This window comes from Lissotriton vulgaris, chromosome 2_1 (genome assembly GCF_964263255.1).
Source record: "Lissotriton vulgaris chromosome 2_1, aLisVul1.2, whole genome shotgun sequence".
Taxonomy (NCBI): Eukaryota; Metazoa; Chordata; class Amphibia; order Caudata; family Salamandridae; genus Lissotriton; species Lissotriton vulgaris.
In genome coordinates this window covers 238,638,494-238,664,989 of record NC_141687.1, presented here as the reverse complement: position 1 = coordinate 238,664,989, position 26,496 = coordinate 238,638,494, and the positions used below count along the sequence as shown (strand labels likewise).

At 47.5% G+C, this 26,496-nt stretch overlaps 1 protein-coding gene across 6 annotated transcripts in view; it reads right to left on the bottom strand.

The window, feature by feature from the left end:
- Positions 1 to 26,496, bottom strand: part of NF1 (neurofibromin 1) — a 2,008,692-nt gene that overhangs the window by 1,778,647 nt on the left and 203,549 nt on the right. For all 6 annotated transcript variants that reach the window (XM_086954827.1, XM_086954826.1, XM_086954830.1 and 3 more), the window contains exon 3: positions 12,545 to 12,628. In XM_086954827.1, the coding sequence (XP_086810953.1) occupies positions 12,545 to 12,628 (84 nt within the window). The remainder of the gene's footprint in view (positions 1 to 12,544; positions 12,629 to 26,496) is intronic.

Below are 26,496 nucleotides of genomic sequence, written 5' to 3'. Positions count from 1 at the left end.
GCTTCCGAACCTCTAATGGAATGAGCGGGAGAGGCGGAAAAGTGTAGGAAAATATCCCTGACCAATTCATCTATAGTGCATTGCCCTTGGACAATGGGTATGGCTGTCTGGATGCGAAGTTTAGGCATTTTGCTTTTAGATTTGTGCCGAACAGATCTATGTCTGGAAATGGTCACATTTGGAAGAATGGAAGGAGAACTGGAGGGTGGAGTTCCCATTCGTGAATCTGTTGTCTTTGACGACAGAGCAGATCTGCAATCTGATTGTTTACTCCTGCAAGGAGAAACATTCTGTGATGTATGGCCCATTTTCAGATGGTCTGTGCTAACTGGAAAGAGTGTCTCTCCCCACCTCCCCCGTTTCTGTATGTAGTACATATCTGTCATGTTGTCTGTACGGATCAGGACAGCTTTGCATACTAGATGAACTTGAAATGCTTTTAGCGCTAGAAAAATCGCTAGCAGCTGTAGATGATTTATGTTAAATTGCTTTTGGTGCAGGCTCTACATGCCCTGAATTGTATGCGTCTGGAGATGAGCCCCCCAACCAGTGAGCGACAAGTCTGCTGTTAGCCCTATCTGTGAAACCGGGTCAATGAAGGGCCGCCCTTTTGAAAGGTTTTGTGTATTCCACCACTACGGAGAGCAATGGGCTCCGCCGTCCACCAACACCAGATCTGATAACCAACCCTGAGCCTTGTTCCATTGACGTGCTAAACCTTCTTGGAGAGGACGCATTTGAAGTCTTGTGTGAGGTATAATTAGGATGCAAGCCGCCATAATTCCCAGTAGTTGCATGAACACTCGAACTGGCAAGTGTTGGGGCTGAAACTGAGAGACTAGAGTCTGCATGTTGTGGAATCTGGCTGGGTTGGGACATGCTAGAGCTTTTTGAGTGTTTAGTGTGGCTCCTAGATACTCCTACATGTTGGATGGTTGTAGAGGAGTCTTGGTCAGGTTTACAATGAGCCCAAGTTGGTGAAGGAGTAGTACTGTTTTTTGAGTGTGGCATAGACAGCTTTGTTGTGAGCTGGCTTTTATGAGCCAGTCATCTAGGTATGGGAAAACACGATTTCTTTTCTTCTTAGATGAGCTGTGACTACTGCCAAGCACTTTGTGAAAACCCTGAGTGCGGTAGTTGCTCTGAATGGGAGGACCTTAAATTGATAATGCTGACCCTCTACCACAAACCTGAGGTATTTGTGGCGGGCAGGCTGTGTGGGAATATAGAAATATGCGTCCTTTAATTCCAGAGTGGATAGAAAGTCTCCTTGTTGAAGTAGTGGGAGCACTTGCTGAAGTGTGACCACGTGAAAATGATACGACTGAATGTATATAGGTCTGATTGAACCATCGTTTTCGAGAATGAAGAAGTACAGGGAGTATACCCCGGTTCCTTGGTATTGTAATGGGACTAGCTCTATAGCATGTTTTTCCAACAGTGAGAGAACCTCCTGTCTGAGGAGGGTGATATGTTCTTGTGATATTGTATGTGTTCTTGGAGGAATATTTGGGGGAGATGTCTGTAAGTTCCGGCAGTAACCATATTGGATAATTTGTAGTACCCACTTGTCTGAGGTTATTGAATTCCAGACAGGTAGGAATTGAGAGAGACGTCCCCCAAAAAGAGTGCAATGTTCGGGGGGGTGCCTGAACACAGTTCACTGTTTGTTTGCAGGTGAAATGCATGTGGAGTTGCCTCTACCCCTCCCCTTCCCGTTCTTTCCTAAAAAAAACCCTCAAAAGTAGCCTCTTGATGAGGGCGATTGGTTACTACCTTTGTAAGAGGTGGAGGGAGTTTCTATGGATACAGTCTTGTCACCACCCCTATAAAAGGAGCAACACAATGAACCCCTATTTGTAGATGACTGCTAAGCCCCCATGGACTTTGTGACCTCAGTCTTTTTTCATTTTCTCCAGCGAGGTATCAACTGCTTGGCCAAATATATGTTCTTTATCAAATGGTTGATTGAGAATGTATGTTGGCACCTCAGGTTTGAATCCTGAGATTCTCAACCACCAAGCATGCCTGCGTGGTAGTTAGCTAGTGTTTACTGCACAAGCTGCTGTGTCTGCTGCGTCTAGTGCACATCTGATGGAAGTATTGGTAATGAGTTTGCCTTCCTGGATAAGATCATTAGCCCTAGCCTTATGCTCGTCAGTGAGAAATTGCATCAGCTTTTCTAGCTCATCGTAATGAGCTCCATCATACCAGGCCAACAAAGCTTGTGTATTAGCAATGCGCCAATGATTGGCTGCTTGGGAAGCTACTCTTTTGCCAGATGCAATAACAACAGTTGATGGACAGAATGCAGAACAATGTCATACATTCACCCCTGTACAGAGATCTGGGCCTAAATCCATTGTTTCTTTGCTCACCATGCCATTCCAGTTTGAACCCAGCCATATGCAAATCAGTCTTTACCCTGTGCCCCGTGGGCACAGTTAAGCATGAACTGCCAAGCTAGGTCCTCCCTGGACTGGAAACCAGTATCCTAGGATCGGTTTTGGGCTTTCAGCCCTCATCAGCCAGGATAGCTTGATTCCAGTGGCATGGAGAGCACAAGTCTCACGTCTGAGCATACCTGTCCCACTCGGGGTGACAAATGCAAAAAGAACAGTTGATTGACAGAATGCAGAACAATGTCATACATTCCCCCTAGTACAGAGATCTGGGCCTAAATCCATCGTTTTTTGCTCACCATGCCATTCAAGTTTGAGCCCATCCATATGCAAATCAGTCTTGACCCTGTGCCCCATGGGAACAGTTAAGCATGAACTGCCAAGCCAGGTCCTCCCTGGACTGGAAACAAGTATCCTAAGACTGATTTGCATATGGCTGTGTCCAAACTGGAATGGCATGGTGAGCACAAATGATGGATTTAGGACCAGATGTCTGTACTGGGGTGAATGTACGACATTGTTCTGCATTCTGTCCATCAATAGTTCTTTTTGCATTTGTCACCCCGAGTGGTACGGGTATGCTCAGACGCGAGTCCCGTGCTCTCCATGCCACTGGAATCAAGCTATCCTGGCTGAAGACGGGTGAAACCCTGAAACCGGTCCTAGGATGCTTGTTTCCAGTCCAGGGAGGACCTGCCCTGGCAGTTCGGGCTGGACTGTTTCCATTGGGCGCAGTGTCAAGACTGATTTGCATATGGCTTGGTCCAAACTGGAATGGCATGGTGAGCAAAAAAACGATGGTTTTAGGCCCCGATCTCTGTACTGGGGTGAATGCATGACAATGTTCTATATTCTGTCCATTAATAATAGTTTTTTTCGCACTCTTTTGCCAGAGGCATCAATTAGCTTGGACTCCTTGTCAGGAGGAGGAGCCTCACCTGTGATCTGTGAGTTAGCTCTCTTGCGTGCGTTGGAAACCACAAGACAGTCTAAGGGCATCTGACCTTTGATGTAAGTGAGGTCAATAGGTGCAGGCTTAAATTTTTTCTCCACTCTAGGTAAGATTACTCTTGCCCTCACAGGATCTTTGAAAATGTCATCTGCGTGCTCTAAAATGCCTTTGAGCATTGGCAGTGCAGGAGTGATTCTTTGAGTGGAACTTAGGGTCTCACATAGGAAGTACTCTTCTAATGGCTCCTTATGTAGCTCTACAGTGTGATATTGAGCAGCTCTGTTAAGTAACTCAATATATCCAATGTTCTGTAGTAGGGGATTCTCTGTTATAGTCATAATCTAGTGAATAGTTCCGCCCATGTGCGTGGACCCCGGCAATCAAAAATAATCTCTTAAGTTGTCAAAATAATGCAGAAACTGCAAAGACAATTAAGAGAGAATTTAAAGACAAATAATGCAGCCTATATCCACAGGCTACACTGTCCAGTACTTCAACTAGAAATTCCACCAAAAAAAACACCACACACAGCACAGCCTGCTAGTTTCTACCATAGAGAAACCTGCCTCCCCCAGTCAAAGACTCAGGAATGATAGAGAGGAAGGTAGGGACAGACAAGCCCCATAGGCTGCCATTATGTGGCTTAAATAGGATACTGCGCCTTTAAGATAACTTTCCAGAACTTCTCCCAGTATCCCAGAATGCATAGCAGGTCCCTCTACTTTCAGTTCTTTTTTCCGGCTCCTGCTTACAGGACCCTGGCATTGAGCTCTCCCTTTTTCAAGGGTTTATTGGAATTTTTTGGCACTTTTGAATTCTAAAAGTGTTGCAGTTTACTTCTTGGTGTTCTCTTCTCCTTTTTTGTGCTGTTTTAGGAGTTTTAGGGCTCTAGAATGCCTGGCCTTTTTGTTAAGTGCCCAGCATGTGAGAGGAAGAAGGCCAAGACGGACCCCCATGATGTCTGCATCGTGTGCCTCCCAGAAGATCATGTCCCTGAGGATTGTGTCATCTGCCAGCAGCTTTCTGCTCGGACTCTGAGGGACAGATTGAAGATCAGGCTGGCTGGCCTGGAGGAGAGGCGTCTGCAGGCTGCAGGTGGGTCTGGGCAGGCTGGGAAGGTTCCCTCTGCCTCTGCTGAGGCCCCTGGGGGGCTCCCCAGGGGCAGGAAGTCCAGCAAACGGTCCCGGTCTCCGTCGACGTCGATTGCATCGACGACGTCGAGAGGGATGACGGCGGTGTGCTCCCCTTCTCCCCGGGGCTCCGGGTCGAGACGGCGTGACGGCTCGACGTCGAAGACGAAGCCGCCGTCGAAGCCGCCGTCGACGTCATCGTCTTCGTCGACGTCGAGGTCTTCCTACCGACGCCGAAGGCAAAGTGACAGGCACCGACGCTCGCTGTCGAGGCGACACCGTCGATCACCATCGAGGCGACACCGTCGATCCACGTCGAGGGGCTCCTAGACGTCGAGAGCATCAAGATGACGGCGACGTTCGTCGTCGAAGACGGAACGCTCGACGTCGAGAAGGCGGCGTGCGACGTCACGGAAGAGGAGATCGACGTCGAGGAGTCGACGGTCGACGCCGAGGAAAAGAGGATCGACGCCGAGGAGACGGCGATCGACGCCTGAGTCGAGGAAGCGTCGTTCGACGCCGGAGAAGCGTCGCTCTGCGTCCAGCAGACAGCGGTCAGCGTCTAGGAGTCGGTCAGCCTCTCCAAAACGGCGCAAGAGGGATTCTAGTCCCAGAAGTCACGCTGCTTCGGGTGGAGGACGCAAGAGGAAGCGGTCGCCTGCTGATGGGACTGGCTCTCCGCACCCTTCGCCGAAAGTGTCACCGGGCTCGGTGTACTCAGAGGTGTACACACCATCTCGGCCCAGGACTCCGACTCTTCCTCCTGTTCCTAGGGAGGATCCTCCACCCAAACCGCCACTGCCTTCAGGAGACCCTCCTCCACCTCCGGTCCCTCCGCATGGGCCCACCCCGCAGCCGAAGGTTCCTCCTCCGAGGTCCACTTCCCTGCCGTCCCTACCTGTTCCTCCTAAGGGGACCCCAAAACCGAAACCCCATGAGGAACCGACGAAACCCCGTGAGGAACCGAGGAAGACCCCTCCACGAAAACCGAAGGAGCGGCCACGTGCAGGCAGGTCTCGCTCTCGCTCTGGGAGGAAGGAGAGATCGCGACGCAGATCATCCACGAGGTCGAGACACCGCCATAGGAGGCGCGAGTCTCGCTCACAAACGAGGTCCTCTGGGACCAGGGACTATTCTCCCACCCTATCGGGGTCACCGGACACGAGAGTGTCCCCGATAGATGACCTGGTGGCGTTCCATGACGTCCTTTTACGGGGCGCGGCGAAGTTGGGCATATCCCTGACAGTGCCCACTCCGAAAACATCAGTCATTTTTGAGACTTTACATCAGAAACACCTGTCTCGTCCTCTCCTGCCTCTGGTGCCGGGCCTGGAAGAACCGGCTATGGCCCTGTTTCTCACCCCTGCGGTGACGAAGGCGGCCCCGTCAAGATTACTGAAGAAGTACCGGGCCCCCGACTCGGATCCGGCCTTTTTAAGAACGGAACCTCCTCCTGACTCGGTCATTGTGACGGCGGCCCGCAAGCAGCATGCCACCACTCCGTCCTCCACGGTTCCCCCGGATAAGGAGTCAAGGTGAATGGATTCGGCGGGGAGGAAAGTCTGTGGCACTTCCGCTACCTCCATGAAAGCGGCGAGTGCCACGGCACTGTTGGGCCGATACGACCGCGCCCTCTGGGACTCCCTCGAGCGCTTTGCGGAGCATTTACCTCGGGAGCAGCGGGAAGACTTCGTGGGAGTACTGAGTGAGGGGATGCTGGTGGCCAACCAGATTATCAGCGCGGCAGCGGACTCTTCCCTGTTGGCTGCTCACGGATTTTGCCACGGAGTCAACCAACGGCGCCACGCATGGCTCCGGCTTACGTCCCTGAAGCCGGACGCTCAGCAGAGAGTAGCAAATCTACCGTTCTCCGGTGGGACACTCTTCGGGAAGCATGCGGACGATGAGATGGCCCGCATGAAGGCGGAGGCCGAGACGCTGACGGCTGTCGGCCTGGAGAAGCCGAAAGAGACCAAGAAGCAGTACCGCCCTTTCCAACGGCGGTTCGGCGTACAAGGCCGAGGACGGGGACAGGCTTCGGGGCAATCGCAACAGCAACACCAGTTCCGTAAGCCGTTCCAGAAGCGCCAGAAGGGCAGGGGAGGCCAGCAGTCGGCCCCAGCGCCCAAGGGCCTGGCGGGGTCCAGGCCCTAGGAACCTACTTCCCCCGGATCTGTTACCCACTCCGGTAGGGGGAAGCATTCAATTTTTTCTGGCAGAGTGGAGAAAAATTACTCAGGACAAGTGGGTGCTGAATATTGTTTGCAATGGATACAGTCTTCGGTTCACCAGCCCTCCTCCAGCTATTACCCCGGTCAGCTCGCAGTTTCAGCTGCGCGAGCTTCAGGCGGAAGCGGATATCCTGTTGAGGAAAAGGGCGATAGAAGACGTACCTCGGTCTCAGAGAGGAAGAGGTCTGTACTCCCGGTTCTTTCTGGTTAGCAAGAAGGACAAGAACGAGTTCAGGCCCATTCTGGATTTGCGACAGGCAAACAAATGGATTCGCAGAGAAAAGTTTCGCATGCTGTCGTTGCATCAGATTTACCCTCAGTTGCAACAGGGGGACTGGCTATGCGCTATAGACCTACAGGATGCTTACTTCCATGTGCCCATTGCACACAAACACAGGAAGTTCCTGCGGTTCCAAGTCGGCACCAATCACTATCAATACACAGTACTCCCATTCGGACTGAAGTCTGCGCCGAGAACGTTCTCGAAGTGCATGGCGGTGGTAGCAGCGCACCTGAGGAAGCACAAGGTGTTCGTCTACCCGTACTTGGACGATTGGTTGATCAAGGCATCCTCCTTCTCGGAAGCGCGAGCACACTTCCAGAAGACGTGCGTTCTCTTGAACAAGCTGGGGCTGCACATCAACATGGCCAAGTCTGTCCCGACTCCGGTCCAATGCATACAGTACTTGGGAGCCTCCATCAATACGCTGTCAGCAAGCGTGTCTCCTTCGGAAGAGCGACGATTATCACTCCTTCGGAAGTCTCAGGCTCTTATGACGACTCCATCTACAACAGTGAGGACGGTGTCTTCTCTACTGGGATCGATGGCCTCTTGTATCTTCCTGACGCCACACGCACTGCTGCACATGAGACCGCTGCAGGAGTGCTTGGAGGACCAGTGGGATCAGAGGAAAGGATCTTGGGACGACAAGATTCGACTGTCGCTGCATGCTCTTCAGTCTCTGAAGTGGTGGTGTTCGGCGGAGAATCTCCTCAGAGGGGTTCCCTTTCACAAGGACATTCCCACGCAGACTGTCGTGACGGATGCGTCTCTTCTGGGATGGGGAGCGCACTCCGGGACTCTACAGATTCAAGGCACGTGGTCACCGATGGAGGCCACGTATCACATCAATTTCCTGGAACTCAGGGCTGTTCACTTGGCGCTGAAGGCCTTTCTTCCGTCCTTCCAGACCAACTCTCTGCTTGTACAGACGGACAATACCACCACGATGTATTACCTCAACAAGCAGGGGGGCTCGAGATCGCGCACTCTGTCACAGGAGGCGCAGACGATCTGGCACTGGCTCCTAGCCAGAGGACTGACGATAACGGCCACCCATCTACCAGGTGTGCAGAATGTTCAGGCAGACGCACTGAGCAGACTGCTCCAGGAAAACCACGAATGGGTCATAAACGACGAAGCACTAGGAGAAGTCTTCGCAAGGTGGGGAACTCCAGATGTAGATTTGTTCGCCACCGCCGAAAACAGCAAGTGCAGAGACTTCGCCTCCAGGTACTTCCAACAAGGGACGCTGGGGAATGCGTTATGGATCAACTGGATGAACAGCTTTCTGTACGCCTTTCCTCCCATTCCCCTGATACCGGCGGTGCTCATCAAGCTGGCCCGGTCCAGAGCTCGGATGATACTCATCGCCCCGGAGTGGCCCAGGCAGTGGTGGTTCACGGACCTACTTCACCGGTCTCTCCTTCCTCACATTCGGTTTCCGTGCAGGCCGGACCTTCTCACGAAGTTCGGGGGACGGATGTTACACCCCAACCTCTCGTCTTTGAGTTTGGCGGCATGGCTCCTGAGATAGTGCAATATGGCCATCTGAATCTGCCCGATGATTGCATGGACATACTGAAGGAGTCTAAGAGACCTTCCACTCGGACTTCATATGCTTACAAGTGGAAGAGGTTTTGTATCTGGTGCCAGTCTAAGAACCATGATCCTACCACCTGCAAGGAAGATGTCATCCTTCCTTACCTTTTACATTTGGCGCAGTCTGGCCTTAATGTCCATTCCATTAAGGTACATCTTGCTGCATTGACTGCCTACAGGAAATGCCCTTCACAGACTTCCTTTTTCCAGATCCCTGTGATCAAAGATTTTCTGGAAGGTTTGAAGAAAGTATTCCCTCCTGCCAGGCTTCCCTCGCCTTCATGGGAGTTGAATGTGGTGCTGTCCAGATTGATGAAGGAGCCTTTTGAACCTATTCATAAGGCTTCGTTGCAGCACCTGTCCTGGAAGGCGGCGTTCCTCGTGGCCATTACATCGGCCCGCAGGGTGAGTGAAATTCAGGCGTTGTGTTGTAATGAACCTTATACTGTATTTCATGCTGCTAAGGTTGTTATGCGTACTCACCCTAAATTTCTTCCCAAGGTTATTTCTGATTTTCATGTCAACCAGACTATAACTTTGCCTACGTTTTTTCAGAACCCTTCATCCCCAGCGGAGAGGTCTCTCCATTCCCTGGATGTTAGGAGGGTGTTGAAATTTTATCTGGATAAAACCAAGGATATTCGTAGGTCTGACCAGTTGTTCATCAATTATGGGTCGGTCAGGACGGGTCTTGCGACCTCGAAGCAGTCCATGTCTAGGTGGATTGTGTCCTGCATACAATTTTGTTATCAAAAGGCTAATAAGACCTTAGGAGGTAAGCCTAAGGCTCATTCCACCAGGGGCAAAGCTGCCACGACAGCTCTGCTCCGTAACGTGCCGATTGCTGAAATCTGCAAGGCAGCCACTTGGAAGTCGGTTCCTACCTTTGCTAAGCATTACTGCCTGGACACTGACGCCAGGGCAGACGCTCAGGTTGGGCAGGCTTCATTGCGGAATTTGTTCGCACAGTAGTGGCGTTATGTATTTATTCTCCACCGCCGCTTTGGTGTGGGGATGGGCTTGCCATTCTATTCACTAGATTATGACTATACACAGAGATCCCCTACTACAGAAGGAGTCGTTTCTGTCCTGTAACTCCAGTTCTGTAGTAGGGGTATCTCTGTTATAGTCATAAGCGCCCGCCCTCCTCCCCGGTGGAGATTTTTCATCATGTAAAGAATGCGACAGGTCTGGCGTGCTTCGCCTTCAAAAAGAACTGAAAGTAGAGGGACCTGCTATGCATTCTGGGATACTGGGAGAAGTTCTGGAAAGTTCTCTTAAAGGCACAGTATCCTATTTAAGCCACATAATGGCAGCCTATGGGGCTTGTCTGTCTCTACCTTCCTCTCTATCATTCCTGAGTCTTTGACTGGGGGAGGCAGGTTTCTCTATGGTAGAAACTAGCAGGCTGTGCTGTGTGTGGTGTTTTTTTGGTGGAATTTCTAGTTGAAGTACTGGACAGTGTAGCCTGTGGATATAGGCTGCATTATTTGTCTTTAAATTCTCTCTTAAGTGTCTTTGCAGTTTCTGCATTATTTTGACAACTTAAGAGATTATTTTTGATTGCCGGGGGTCCACGCACATGGGCGGGACTATTCACTAGATTATGACTATAACAGAGATACCCCTACTACAGAACTGGAGTTACAGGACAGAAACTACTCCTTATCAGGTGGCGAGGGTCTGGACGGACATAGATCAGAGTCATTACCTGTGTTTGGGTCAGTATGATAATCCTCCCAGGGGTCAGTGTCCTGTGGCCTATCTTGATCCTCATCCCCATCATCCTGTGGGTCAGGTGATAGTGGTGATGAATTTGTGGGTGTAATAAGTACGTTGGGATTAGTAGGGGAAGGAGGTGGAATGTAAGGTGAAGAAGGGTTAGTACCCACACTTTTCCTTTTGAGAGGAATGTGGTAGTACTCTAGCTTGTCTATTTTCCGCTTTTTTAAAAGGGTGGCATGAATATGTCCTATTTCTTGGTGTATCACCAGCCTTTTCTGCTTCGGATCCGATGGCGTTGCATTGGGCCGAGGTTCTTTAAATGGGAGTGTCTTTGTCCTTACTCGCCAGTGTTTGCGCCAAAGTTTTCGGTGCCGAAGGTGGAATTTTCGATACTGATGGGATTGGCAGCCAGAGATGTTTCGGTTTTGCTTTCAGTGCCAAAGGTGTTAGTAGGGCACCAATATGGGGCTGACTCGAGCCCGAGCCAGAAGGCTTTTCTTTGTGTTTCGGTGCTGAGCCTGGGGGCGGGGCGGGGCGGGCAAAACTTTGTCAGTGCCGTCCTGGAGGCATCGGAGCCTTTTTCTTTTTGTTGTTGAGGGGCCAAAGGGGTATCTTTACTCACTGTACGTTGAGCCAGAGTAACCTGCTCCTCTTCTTCCATGTCGGAGTCAGCTTCTGACAGGGAGATATGATGACCTTCGTCCTCTGCTCCTTGAGCATGATGTTCTGTGTTGGAACCCTCTCCGAGGATGTCCGATGTGGAGCCGCTTTGATGTTGCATCTCTTGAGATCGAGCCAGACGGTCACAAAGCGTCTTCTTTGATCAAAACGATCGGCGCGTGTTGCAGTCTTTCTCGCTGTGTTCTGGTGATAGGCAGAGGTTGCACACTTCGTGCAAGTCAGTATGTGGAAATTTAGCACGGCACCCGGGGCAGGGTTTGAAAGGTATCCTTCGATCAACTGCTAAAGCTGTCGGCGTGAGTAGGCCCTATGGCCCGCCACGAGTTTTCCTATCGGAGTGGTCTTGTGTTGAGACGAAAAGCGAAGAATGGGAAATTGCGATCGATAACAATACCATTGAGGGTAGTGGATTGCTTATCGAAGGGGTCTGAGAAACGGTGTCGAACCGGAGTACAGCAATACACATCCAAACCCGATGGCGGAAAAAAACGATCTGATAATGGAGTCAATGCCAATGTCCACTATCAACGAAAGGAGGAGTCACCTACCGCGTGAGTGGAAAGACTTCAAAGAAAAACAAAGTTACATTAAAGTTACAAAAAAACAAAAAAATGAGAATTTTATGCAAGCAGTTTCAGTGCATCCAGGTTTAGATGTGTTTTAGAAGGAGCGTTCTTTGGTTTTGGTCTCTGGGTTAACTTTATCCACCAAGGTGCAATGCATCAGCATCAGTACTTATGAAAATGTTCACTATTCAAAAATGTCAACAACAACAAAAAATATCCATTGATTAAGCTTTGTACTGCCCTGTTATGCATAATACGGGTTTAAATGCTGTCTGTATATTTAATCTCTCTTAAATGCTGTTTGCATGTTTTCTTAATCCAAAATGAACATATTTCAAATAAACATGTATAAAGTAATTGAAGCAGCGCTAATTAAAAATATAAATCTGCATTTAATCTGATAAAGGTATGACATTTTGCTAACAATCAACAAAAATGTAAACTTCTTAAACCCTTTCACGATATCTGGCGACGAGGCAGCTTGCAAACCTGGTTGCCTATAGCCACATCAGCACCGGCTTCTACGTATAAAGACTTCCAATGAGACTTCAACTGGAAAATACATACTGTGTGGAAGATATACAAACACTTGTCAAAATGAAGATTAAAAACATTAAATTAGGGAAATATAAATCACTAATATGTAATTCCAATGAAGTATCAATATTCGTATTGGTTCCAGAGTTGCAGATATTAGTATTTCATTATCTAGATACCAGAGGCAGCAGCAGTGTAATCACCTGATGCCAACTTCTAATGAAGTGGGATCTAAACAAACGTATGTTAAGGTCACAGTACATAACAAAATAAGGAATTTAAAGTTAAATAAAAAATTATTCGATTGATAAGCACATAAAAAGTTCATTTTTTAGTGCACTTTACAAAAAGGAAACCAGTCAGAAGAGCCCTTATTATGAGCTGGCATAGATTCCAGTGCTCTGAAAAGCCCACACCATACAAAGTAAAAGCACTTACCCCAGCAAGACACTTGTCGAGCGTATCCAGTATTATCAATTGTGACAAATACAAATTCTTCTCAGCGGCGTCCCCAAATATTCGCTACGGGGGAAAGACAACATGTTAAGACCACCATGCATTGTAATTACCGCGAACATTAACAATCGCCCAGGTCTAAGTATTTTCAATTTACATTAAAGTAACAAAAAAACAAAAAATATGAGAATCTTATGCAAGCAAGAACCACAGATTATCAACATTTAACTAACATTGACCAAGAGTGAGGCAAGTTCGAGCTAGCTTCTGAGCAGTAACAAAGTTAGAGGTTCGTATGAGGTGAGGCGCAAGACAGTTTCGAGGAAGTCCTCAGTTTCTACCACAATTCACTCGAGCCAATAATGAACCCTAAACACCATTACAGCAGCCCTGTCCTCGAAGAGGAAGATGGTTGGATTCAAAGCTTATTATGAGGAACGAGGTCAACTGGGCTTTGCATCCTTCAGAAATAGGCAAAAGCAGTAACATTTAATTCCCACAGCAGCAACTGCTATTTATAGCCAGCAAAGGTAAAAATTAAGATATTGAATTGTTCAAAACACAGATATTACTGCATTTCCAGCTTCTAAACCAGCCCATTACCTTTAAATGCCAGCGGTGTGGCCGAAAAGAGTCTGCTTCTACCCATATGAGAGAAATGGGGGTCTTACACATGGCCATGGTTGACTTCATGTTACTTTACATCAGGAAGTGTATTTATGACTCAATAAAAACATTTAAAAACAATATATGAATGCAAAGTAAAATAAAGAAAGGTTTCCCCTTTTGCAGCCAAATGCATATGAATCCTAAGGAGTACCTTGTAAAGGTGAGGGAAGAGCAAATCCATGTACAAAATGCTCCTCGTAGACCCTTTACAGGATCAACCTGCCCATTAACTGATTTACTGTTTGGATTACATACTGCTAATATTCATTTCTTCTGGGGATGCCTCCATCCTTGCACAAGAGAGAAGTGGCATGTTTTGGTGTGGTCATGCCTTGATTTGGAACCCCAAGTCGCTTTTAATTGTGTTTTTTTCAGTGAATTTCTTCGATTATTTTACGGTATATTCAATTTCTAATCCCCATTAAGCCTGGCCTTTGGCATGCACAGTAGTGGTTGGTCTCATGGTCCTCGCTTATGGTCACACCCTGCGCTCAACCCATCGAAGGCCACCAGTCTCTTCTGCACACAATTGGCCGCAGTGCCTGGACAGCACCCAGACCCTGTGTCCAACTCATTGCTAGCAACAAACGCCTGCTGCACATAGGGGTTGGCCCACAAAGTTTAATACCCAGAACTGATAAATGTTTGTGGTTTTAAGGGTCAGAGCCAGAACCATAATTCAAGTATGTTTTTAAAATTAAACTTATTAAAAAAAGCAGAGGGAACTGGCCAGTGGCCAGTCTTTATTTCTTTAATGAAGCTAATGTCATTTTATTTCTTTTACGATAATTGTATTTAATTACTGTAATAATATTTGCAATGGTTTTAATTAACTGAGCAATAAAGATACTTACTTACTTAAATATCTAACCCATCGCAAGCATGCATGTTCAAATGTGAATTATATTTGGAGGATGGCCTGATTGGCTACAGTAGATTAATGTAGTCTACACTGTTACAGCCTCTTACCATCTCGTTGCTCCCTTCCCTACTCAGAGGGGCATGTCCCTCCATGACCGGCGTTATAAGGCTGTTCACACTATCAACATAAACATTTACTCCCATAATGCATGCAATCAAATAATCCCAAGCTCTTCCAATCTGATAAAAAATGGCATCAACATTTTGGAGGAAGGGATCTTAAGGAATAGGAAAAGTTAGATTGCCCCACAAATAACTTAAGGTTACTATTAAGTTATTCAAACTTTACCTTATGTTGTCACCTCTTCATACACTTCTTTACTCTATGAGGATGTACCCAAACCAAAGATTGGTGTAAACCATAGCTACAGTAACAAAATTACATACTTGCACCAAAATACAAGAAGATATTCGTGCAACTGTAATCCACACACAATAGCTTAAAAACATGGATGAATGCCTCTTCAGCCCCAGACATCACCATTGCCATCCCGGAAGGATACAAGATCATCCGTAAGGACCGCATCAAGCAAACAGGAGGAGGCATCGCTATCGTCCATAAGAACTCCATCCGCATCTCAACCAGCTCAGACGTCAACCTTGCCAGCGCCGAACACCTCCACTTCCAGATCCACACCGACCCCAAGACCACACTCAGAGGCACCCTCCTCTACCGGCCTCCAGGACCCCGTGCACAATTCAGTGACGACATCACTGACTTCATCACCCCACACGCCCTCCCCTCCGAGGACTACATTCTATTGGGGGACCTCAATTTTCACCTGGAAAAGAGCAATGACAGCAGCGCCACCACCCTTCTGGACAATCTCGCCAACCTCGGACTCAAACAACTTGTCACTACCCCCACCCACATTGCAGGTCACACACTCGACCCCATCTTCAGCAAACATGTCTCATTCAGTCACACCACTGCTCTTCATTGGACGGACCACAGCTGCGTTCACTTTATCTACAATAAGACCACAATCCACAACCACCCTCAACCCACCCTGCGAAGAAACTGGAACAAAATCACCATCGACCAGATCTCCTCATCGCTTCTTCTAAACACCCCCGCCCACTCCTCAAACCCCGACCAAGCAGCCATTAACCTCACCCAATGGCTATCCAACAGCGCCGACATCCTAGCACCGTTGAAAAAACGTCAAATCAAACCTGGCAGCAAAAACGCCTCCTGGTTCAACGATGATCTTAAGAAATCGAAGAAACTCTGTCGCTCCCTCGAGAAGGCCTGGAAAAAAGATCCAAACACCAGCACCAGGGACGCCTTCAAAAACGCCACCCGCATACACCACCAACTAATCCGGTCTGCCAAGAAAGCCGCATTCAAAGACCGACTAGATAACAACGCCCACAACAGCAAGGAATTATTCAACATCGTCAAAGAATTTACCAACCCATCAGCCAACTCCAACGACATCACCCCCTCTCAAGCCCTCTGCGACTCCCTAGCTTCCTTCTTCCACAACAAAATCGCAGACATCCACAACAGCTTCGACAACCGACCCGGAGACCAACCCACCCAACCTTCTGCAGGACCTTCACCCCCCTGAACATCCTTAACGACTGGAACCCAATCTCCACTGAGGACACCATTGCCTGATTAACTCCATCAACTCAGGATCCCCAACTGACCCATGCCCTCACCACATCTTCAACAAAGCAGACTCCATCATAGCACCACACCTCCGAGATGTCATCAACTGCTCCCTCAACTCCGCCACCTTCCCGGAAAGCTGGAAACACGCAGAACTCAGCGCCCTTCTGAAAAAAACCCACAGCTAACCCCACCGAACTCAAAAACTACCGCCCCATCTCGCTTCTTCAATTCCCGGCCAAAGTCGTCGAGAAAGCTGTCAACAACCAGCTCGCCACCTTCCTCGAAACCAACAAATCCCTCGACTCCTCACAGTCCGGCTTCCGAGCCAAACACAGCACTGAGACCGCACTCATCGCAGCAACAGACGACATTCGAACTCTACTGGACAATGGAGACACAGTCGCCCTCATCCTCCTCGACCTCTCCGCTGCCTTCGACACAGTCTGTCATAGCACCCTTCTACAGCGCCTCAGAAACGTCGGAATCCAAGGAAAAGCACTGGAATGGATCACCTCGTTCCTCACCGGAAGAACCCAGAGAGTCCGCCTCCCACCATTCAAGTCAGAGGCCTCTGAAGTCATCTGCGGCGTGCCACAAGGATCGTCACTCAGCCCCACCCTCTTCAACGTATACATCAGCCCCCTTGCGGCCATCGCTCGCCAACACAATCTCAACATCATCTCCTACGCTGACGACACTCAACTGATCCTCTCACTCACCAAAGACCCTAACACCGCCAAAACCAACTTACACGAAGGAATGAAAGAAGTAGCCGAGTGGATGAAGCACAGCCGTCTGAAACTGAACTCAGACAAAACAGAAGTCCTCATCTTAGGCACCTCCCCCTCCGCCTGGGATGACTCTTGGTGGCCAGAGGCCCTTGGAAAAGCACCCATCCCGACGGACCACGCACGGAACCTGGGCGTCATCCTGGACTCCTCACTCTCGATGACCAGACAAGTCAACGCCGTTTCATCATCTTGCTTCAATATTCTTCGCAGGCTCAAAAAAACATTTCGCTGGATCCCCACAGAAACTAGAAAAACGGTCACCCACGCACTGGTCACGAGCCGCCTGGACTACGGAAACACCCTATACGCCGGTACCACCGCAAAACTCCAGAAAAAACTCCAACGCACCCAGAACGCTTCAGCCAGGCTCATACTAGACATCCCGTGTAAAGAACACATCTCTGGTCACCTGAAAAACCTCCACTGGCTCCCCGTAAATAAGAGGATTACTTTCCGCCTCCTAACCCACGCACACAAAGCACTTTACGAACTTGGACCTGAATGCCTAAACACACGACTGTCCTTCTACACCCCCTCCCGTCAGCTACGATCCTTCAACCAAGCCCTTGCCACTGTACCTCGCATCAAGAAAACCACCATGGGAGGTAGATCCTTCTCCTACCTGGCAGCTAAAACCTGGAACTCACTTCCCACTCACCTTCGCCTTACTCAGAACCACCTAGCATTCAGAAAGCAACTTAAAACTTGGATATTCGACAAGTAATTCCCCACCCTTCCTCAAGCGCCTTGAGACCCTATGGGTATGTAGCGCGCTATATAAATCTCTTGACTTGACTGACTTGACTAACATGATACAAGAGACTAAATGCAGATAATAAAGTTCCAAATCGTTTAGCGACTCACATGGAACTTTATAAGGCTTACTAGCCTCTCACTGAACCTTTAGGGTTGAGACTTCTGAGACAATTGACAAAACGCTGAAGAAGAACGTATTAAAAATATATTCACTGGGGAGGAGCTACGACAGCAAGCAAGATGGCCGCATAGTCTCCCGGCTCCGCTGACCTCCGTCTTTCGCTCGAAGATCCTGTCATCTATCCTGATTTCCCGTCCCATATCCGTGTATATGAACTAATCTGCAGTCCGATGGAGCGATCCCGAGACTTTTCCGACATTGTGGAGTGGAGTAATGTCGAGGTTTGATTTGAGGCCTAACCCAGTCTGGAAGCTGGGGTCTCGAGTGCTGGTCCAGCCGGGTCCTAGTTGAACAACAGCGGACTGGTGAGGGCGGCAGGGTCCGGTCCATGGAACTTTCGACATCTTTTGGATTCCTTTGCTGCCGATCTGCTGCCTGGTCCCGTATCGGAGGTGAGGAGACGAGTGACGCCCGAGGCGGTGTGGCGGGGGTCCCTGACCCGGAGGCCTAGCGTTTGCATCATCGGTGCCTTTGGGTTGGAGACTTGGCGCGCACTAACGCATGTTGACGATCTGTCCCTCACGGTTCATTCCTGCTCCGACTAATCTTCCCCCGGGGAGGGGACTCTCTGTGGGGATCACGATGCCTGATGTTATGCGGACCTGGCGGAGCGGGCTAAGTGCGGCCCGTCATTGCGGTCAGTGCTGGCAGCCCTCGAGGCACTTCAGGTGACTATGGAGGCCCAGGTCTGGAATCTGATGTCGGCAGCGGATGGAATTAGAAGGTCGGGACCGGACCCTGACTCATTGCCCGAGACCCAGCGGCCAGCTCAACTCTCGACAGACACCCCAGCGGTGCATTCAGACCCGGTGCTTGGAGCTGTGCCTGCCCCTACAGAAGTGGAACTGATCGAACATGCTGAGATCGGCGTTTCAACTATATGGTCGGAATCTTTAGTTTCGCAGCCGGCGGAACATTTAACTGCTGTTCCCATTCTGGAAACTTTTGGTCGGACCTGCGAACGGTGTTGGATTGTGTTGCACCCCCTTCCCAGCTGGTACATCAAGATGGCGGATGGGACAGTGTCTGGCCTTGGAGGGGCATTGTTGGAACCGGCCGTCTACTTTGGGATTTGCCATCTTTTCTCCATCTAACAGACCATATTTCGGCAACTTCTGTGTATATTTTGACAATTTGACGATGGGGCTCTACTTATCGGAGGGAATCAGCAAATTTGATCGACGGGGCCAAGGCTGAGACTGTTGTTTGGGGTTTCACACTATGGTTTCATCTGTAACGGGATTGCTTTACTAGGTCAACGGAGACCGGGCGGGGTTTATAGTTTCCTCCGGTGTACTTTTCTATTGTGTTCTGCTCGATTGTGTCAGCTTTGTGGGGGATTCTTTGTTAAGGCGGTGGGGAGAGACCGGGAATGCGTACGATAAAGCCCTCCTCCATTTCTACTTTTAGGGTAGGGGTTTAGTTCTTCTTTCTTTCTCTTTGTTCTTCCTATATTTCGGGTTTCAATTATTTGGGGCGACAGGCACGCTGCTAGGGGGGTAGGCCGTAGTCATCTGCAGGGGTGCAGGGTGGGGGTTTGGGGGAGGGGAATTTTGTTTTTCCTTATTGTTTCTATGGCCTTTTTTCTCTTTCGTATCCTTCCTTTTGCCTTTTCTTTCGCTTCTTCCTTTTTCGGGTCAGCGTAGTGGGTCCACTCTTCTGTCAATTATCGACTTTTTTATCTGTGCCTATACTTTTCACTGTATTTAAGTATCATTGGGCGGGCGCTTAACTGGTGCGAACTGTGATTGTATGCTTGTTTATCCTGAATTGTATGCCTTAGCGCCACGGTCTTAAATGAGATCGATCTAATTGTGGAAATCCTACTATTTTGCCCACCCTTTATGCGACTTTGTGACATTGTATGGCACCTGATCCTTCTATTTTTATATTGTAAAATGGAGCCTTTAGATTCCTGTCAATCGCCTGGTACGCTCCATAGCCAGTTTTAATTGAAGTTGTGGTACATTCTCTTCCCGGGCCGCCAAGTCTTGTCCTAACGGACTTGCTGTGATGAAACGGATTAGCGGCCGGCCCTGGTGGTTGTAGGCCCATATTTGTAACTGGTTGAAGTATCAATAAAGGTTTTCTCAAAAAAATCAAATATATATATATATATATTCACGGAAAAAACACCAAAGGTTACAGGGACATTATAGATGGGAAATAGAATTTAAAAACCTTTGAAATTCACTTTTATAGCCGCTAGCAATCATTCTATAGAGTAGACAACAAGACTACAAGAAGTAAATCTTCACCAAACAAGGGTCCTTCTTCTTAACTATATGAAGTAAGTGCTTCTTCATTTGGTGGAGATATCCTCCTGTTCCTCGTCATTAAGAATACATCACCAAAATCAGTGGGAAATGCAGGGATCAGCCTTTTAGTAAGATGCCCACTATCCTGGCAAGCAGGAAGACCATTGCATACTATTAACATGAATGAGTACAGGGCCTAGCAGGCAGAGCTTCACATGAGTTTGCACATTTGTATGATCATAGTCATTTAAAGGGAGAACGATTGGCTGCGCTCTCACTAGGTAAGGACAAGAAAGAACCCACATGTCACAGTCTCTACATATTGCGCTCCAATAGATCAACAATGTATTCACCTCTAAAAAGCATTTCAGATGTGGAATTGCTGAGAAAACACAATTGCTTTGCCTTTCTCATGCCCAGGCAGTCAGGATCACTTGTCCTTTACAGAAGCGGAGCTTCAATTTGTGCAGCTACTATGTTTATATATGTAAGAGCTTCTGTTTGAGGTTTAATTTATGTAAAAAGAGAATCAGGGCCGGAACAGCCCAGCCAAAATGCAATGGGGGCGAGGGGCGCATAGTTCTCTTCTCTGGGGAGATTATAGCCCTGGGACCCCATATACCTGGGCCCGGCCATGTCTACCTGGACCCACCTAGGACACTCAATGTACTTGATGGAGGCCGCAGAGGCATTAAGGCCTCCTGCATGAGCAAGCATTGCTCCGTACAAAGGGTGCTGCAAAATATGCAACTCCCTGCGTGCAGCGAGCAATCTTTCACCCTGTTCCCTTCCCTCATGAAAGTGGGCAGGGAAACCGATGGAAGAGCAGTTTGACAGCTTCACCTTGCTGGGAGCGAAGTTAATGAGGCTGATCACTTTGGGAGGTAGCGGGTGGGTGCTTGGAGGTTGAGTCCCCAGTGCCATTAATGACCCCCCCAAATGGTATGCACAGGTCGGCCCCCGGGGAGGTGGTGGTCCTGGGGCAAGGAGGGGAGCTGATCAGTCCCCCTCCCAGTTTTTAAAGTGTTATTTGGCTCAGGGAGGTGGTGGTCCCCGAGGCATATTAAAGCCCCTCCGTTTTTCAATAATAAAGCCCCGGCGAGGTGGTGGTCCCCAGGGCTTAAAAGAGCATTAGGAGGGCAGCCCAAGCACCCTCGCCTTTATTGAAATACCCTCATGCCCCAAGACCTGGCCCACCAGAGGGCTAAAGTGAAAACAAAAGCGCAGGAAACTGCACCTGTTTTACTCTTAAAAATTATTTTTGCCCCAAATCGGTTGCGATATTCACCACTAATTTTTAAAAAATAAATATTTTTGGGCACCAGCAGGGCCTTCTGGGACCCCAGTACCAGAGCTAGGGGTCAGGTTATTCCTTTTTTTTTTTTTTTTTTTTGGGGGGGGACTCGGCTGAAGCAGAGTCCCAAAATGGCTGCCAACACTTCGTGTTTGAAGTGTTGGCAGTCAATCAGATCTCTGCATGAGATAGTCATTATTTGCGAAGGCTTTGCGACCCTGGATATACAAATCTGGATTTTCTTGAATATCCCCAAAACTACTGAATGGATTTACAGCAACAAAAAGGGTGCTTTCTGTTCCGTTAATAAAAAATATTGATGCGTTTGTTGATAAACATTAACTATTGTACTGATTATTAAAATCACCCGTTCTAAACTTTACATCTACCTCAAAACACAATTATGTAGTCAGGTAGGCCTTGCACCCTAGACCAGGGATAAATGATTAATGGGCACAGGTGGGAAGGGTGCATAGGTGGCAGGCGAACACTTGGGCAGTAAACTTTTGATAATTTCCACAGATAGGCACAGCCTTACCACATTGGTCAGGGTAGGTTTCCCCGCAATACAGCACACATGGCCCTGGGGGTTATGCGCGCTTCTAAAAACACCATAAAGTCAGATGACATGTGTTAGGAACACATAGCCAATCAGTGCTTAGCACATGTAGTGATCACACACTCCCCACACCAGACATCTAGGCACATTCACCACTGGCCACACTGTGCCCACGCAAGGTCGAGACCCACCTGCAGTAACCATTTTACCACTAAATTTTATAAATCTAAGGCAGCAACCAACATTCCTCATCATATATGGTACATCAAATGTTTATTGCTTATTGTAGAACTATATATAAGATGTACACTAATCCAATGAAAATTGAGAAAGTCCTCAGATCTTGAGCCTTTAACTCTTCTCCCTGCTGCACTGTTTATTTAAATGAACTGTTCCTATTTTGCCAAACGCCTTTTGTCTTCTGTTTTTTTCAAGATAAATAGAACCCAAGCAACAGGACCAATAGCTACCTTTTTGCCAAATCTGGTGTAATTCCGTCCAGTGATTCGGAATGTAGTTGTGTCTAAAATCTATATGGGAATTAACATGGGAAATGCACTTTGTTTTGCCCCCCACCTTTACTCTTCCCGCCGGCAAAGATATAAGCAAGTCAGTTAGGACCTAGTTTCCTTTGGAAACTAGGTCCTAACTATAACTACCTACTGCCGGTAAGAGGATGGAAAAAAATAATACATGCATACATTCATACATGCATTCATTCATTCCTACATTCATACCTACATTCTAGCACAGTCACCTAGAGGATACCAATTCTGAAAAACAGATCATTGCTGATCATATGCTTTTAAATTGGATTTCCGATGGGATCTCTGAATTCCCACAGCAACATGAAATATTCTATATAGAATTAATGCTCATCCGTAAGCAGACTTTGGAAGAGCAACTAGAATATCTGGCACTTCCATTTAACCAACAAATTGACAGAACCGTTTAGCCTCTGGTTTGGACTTCTCTGTAGGTGGGAAATGCCTGAGGTCCTTAAAGGCCTTAGAGACCAAACAAAAACTGTTCTGAGAAAAGAGGCATGAAAGGGGAAGGTTTATGGACACCTTCTGCCTTCCAGCATCTAATCAACACATATCGTCATCCACTAATAATTGATCCCAAAGACAAGGAAAAACCTTTCAGGCAATTAAAAGATATCTGAAAGAAATGTAGTCTGCATTCCCATAGGTGTGCGAAGACCAGAAAAGTCTTTCCCATTCTGAATGGCTAAGCCAAGTTTCTGAAAAGCCTTGATCAGGTATTGGGAGATGTAAATCGAGTAGACAGCTACCCTCATCACCAGGTTAACCATTGCATAGTGAGCTAAAGACTGATGATGGATTCAACCCAGATCTGTGGCTGGGGGTGAGTGTCTGAAATATTTCCGTGTTCTGTCCATCTTCTCCTTGCGTTTGCTAACAATTGCATAGGCCATTTCTAGAAAGCCATCTATCTTTCGATCTACTGGTTCTGAAGGTATTGCATTTTCTCCAAGGCGTCATATTTTGTTAGCCAAAGCAGACATAGAATTCGCCACCTAGGAGAATCCAGTATCCAAACATTCCAGGTAATGCATATGAACCAAAATTTCTAAGAACTGAAATCTCCTACCATTCTGAAGGGACTAATCTTGCTGAAACTGACAAACCAACAGTAGTGCTGGCAACAGGCCCTAAGAAAGTCCCATGTTCTCTAGCAGATGGCTAAAACTATCTAGTAGGTTCTTCTTCCTGTAGAAATTACAATTTGTGCCATGCATATCTGGCTTCAATATAACAGAGGGAGATGTGGAGACCGAGGGAGAAACATTCCTATGGTTTTTGCACAAACTCGGGTCAACAGAGCAGCTTCATAATGTGTCCTTTATTAGCGTTTTTAAAACCAGTTCACACATTTCTTCTGCAATAATGAAAGCTACATATTCTCTTGAAGGCTCTGTATCAGCCTGTGAGCCAGAAGCACCCAGTTTCAGTTAAAAAAAATCTCAAAGGAGAATTCCTCCTATCTCGTAGTTTATTTATTTAGGAATGTGTGACCATGGTTTTTCTTTCAGAGCCTCTGAAAACACAATTATATCTTCCAGCAAGGTCTCTTTAAATTACCCACTGAAAGGAGCTCTCATGACCCTCATAAATAACTCCTTCAACTGAGCCTGAACAAAATATAAGTCTAAATAAAAAGAACTGCGTAATTTGCTCCATGTTTCTACTATTCCTGGACAGAACTGCAGTATAGAAAGAGAAACAATGGATTACAAAATAGACATAAAAGTCACATAACACTGATACTTTCAGAAGCATTATAAAAATCAAGTCTAGCTCCTAGTGTTCCATTTCTGCCAGAAATCGACTTGATACGTATAATGAGATAGAGGCAGCCTGGGTACAGATGAAGAGCACCCATACAATCACCTACTGCACATTTGTTTCATGCCTCATACAAATGTTTCACGGGATAGGCAAACTGCCTTGTAACCTGCAGCGGGAGATCCAGACCCAAATGGCATCCCCACAAGAATATTTAAAAATGCCACAGAAGAATGGGCATCCCTACTTTATCCCCTTTTTAAAAATAGTTTACTGAAGAACACAGTGCCAGACAGCTGGCAAGGCACTATTCTCGCTCCAATACACAACAAGCACTCACCTGGGGAACAACGGAGGCTCAGCACGGAGCGGGCATTTCGGCAACCCCGCCCACGGCCGCGGCAATGTGCGCTCGGAAAAACATGAAGCACACGGACAGGGAGGGGGGGGGGGGGGACGGGAACGGACAGCGGGAGGGGGGTCGGGAAGGCTTCCTCCGTTGGCGGTCGGCCGCGGAATGGCCAAAAAAACCTGGTCAACAAAAATAAACCCCGCCCACAGCCGCGATGACGACATCGCAGAGGCGGAGAGGGAAAAAGTCTCAGGAACGCCCAAGAATCTGGTCCGGCCATGACGGACAGATCTCTGTTCCAATGGCTAGCCTCCATTTATGGAGCTAGCCAATGGAAGATGAGGCGGGACTAAGCCCCACACTGTAGGGACATAAGATTTCTCCTGGGCGGAGCTAGGAGCTCCAGCCTCAGGCGAAACCTAAAAAGGACCAAGTGATAATCCTGCTACTTTCCGGTTTATTGTAGTACTGGATGTGGAAGTCACTAGGGTCTTTGAAGGAAATGATAAGGCGGGGCATAAACGATAAAGCATGAACATCGGAACCCTATTTGATGGAGGCAAATTAAGCCCTGGAGGATAACAACATCTCTGCTCATAATTTAACCCCGAAGCTTACTGCAAAACTGTTGGTAAAAACGTCAAGGATACGGTCCAGGATCAAGGACATACAAGATCTGCCTCAAAAAGCTCATGCCAGGGTATGTGATTAATTAGATCACGAGCTCGGGAGAGCTGTGTTCTTAGCCTCCCACATGATACTGACAGTTAAAAAAGAGATGTTGAGGAAGAGATGCAGTTTAATTCCTTTAAAAGCCTACAAATTTGGGAGGCTAACAGGGTCTAAGGACCAGCATGGCCGCTTATGCAACTATAAGAAGGAAAGTCTTGCCCACATAATTGGTTTGCCTAACTTTGAAAGATTTAAGATGTTTCTGGTTGAAACCTCTGTTCCGTAAATTTGGCACAAGACTATGCAATATGGCTACCTCTGCATGTCTGAGTGGTGTGAACGCGAAGCTATCGGCCAGATGCGTAAAATTCCTCAAAGGAGCTAACAAAATATTGATTAGTATCAGTGGGCTTAACTTTCCTTGCCATCAAAGAGTTATGTATTTCTCCGGACTACATTGGCTGCTTTAACTTCTGTGACGTCCTCTATATTTATTTTCTTAACAGTCGCCCAGATTTGAATAAGAGTGATATCTGTATGCAGTTGTTTTCCATCACAGGTCCTTACAGGACTACCACAGTGAATGTAGTATTACTTCTGTGAGCACATTACCTGGGTTTTGGAATATGGTGTAATGGGCTGGGGAGTACATGCCGTGTCCCGAATCTGATAAGTGGGCCCTAGCCAAAATGTATTGCTCTTCAGTAGGGCCTTGGTATTTTAGCCAAATAATCGTAGGAAGTATGCATGTTATTGGATAAAGTTTCACAGATGGTGTTGGAAGGTCTTGTCTGCCGTACAAAGCAAGTTTATTGGACATTCAAGTTTTTTGCAATGATCCACCAATTTTATGTCTATAGACAGGTTGTCACTTTTCACAAAATATTTTTGGGTGTATGGAGTTTGTTTATCTCAGTTTTGTGAGTTCGTCTTATTGATTTGATGTGATTTGCATTGCTCTTGCCACTTTAGTGAATTTGGCCCCTGACAGAGTTGAGTGCTGCTATATCTATTGAATGACTAAGCCATGAATGGTTTTATTTTGATTGTATTTGGTATATTGTGAGGGTTTTACATAACTTGAAACAATAAAAATCTTCTATATCTATCCATCTTGTAACCTGCACGGTGGTAATTCAAATGATGGTGAGACGGAAGGGCTGCACACAGCCAACAGAGACATCAACCTGTTAACTCCTGCAGCAGTGCAGTCGAGTTTGGTGCAATGCCTGGGCACCGGCCAAACACTATGGCCAATTGTGCAAGGAAGGACTGACTGCCTGCTCAGGACATGACATATAGAGCGAGATAACACATACTTGAAACCACACACTTGAAACCACACACAGGAAATCACACAAACTACGCCAAACTTGCATCGCCCAAAAAGCTAGGAACACAAAGTTCTCATTTCAAAATAGGACAGGAAAAAGATGAACTATGTAGTATCTAAGTCCCTACATACATATAATGAGGTAGCCGAGGCAGGTGTAGTTGAGTCAAGTAGTTGGTTTATTCAGCCATGGGTAGGATAACAGGAAGTATAAC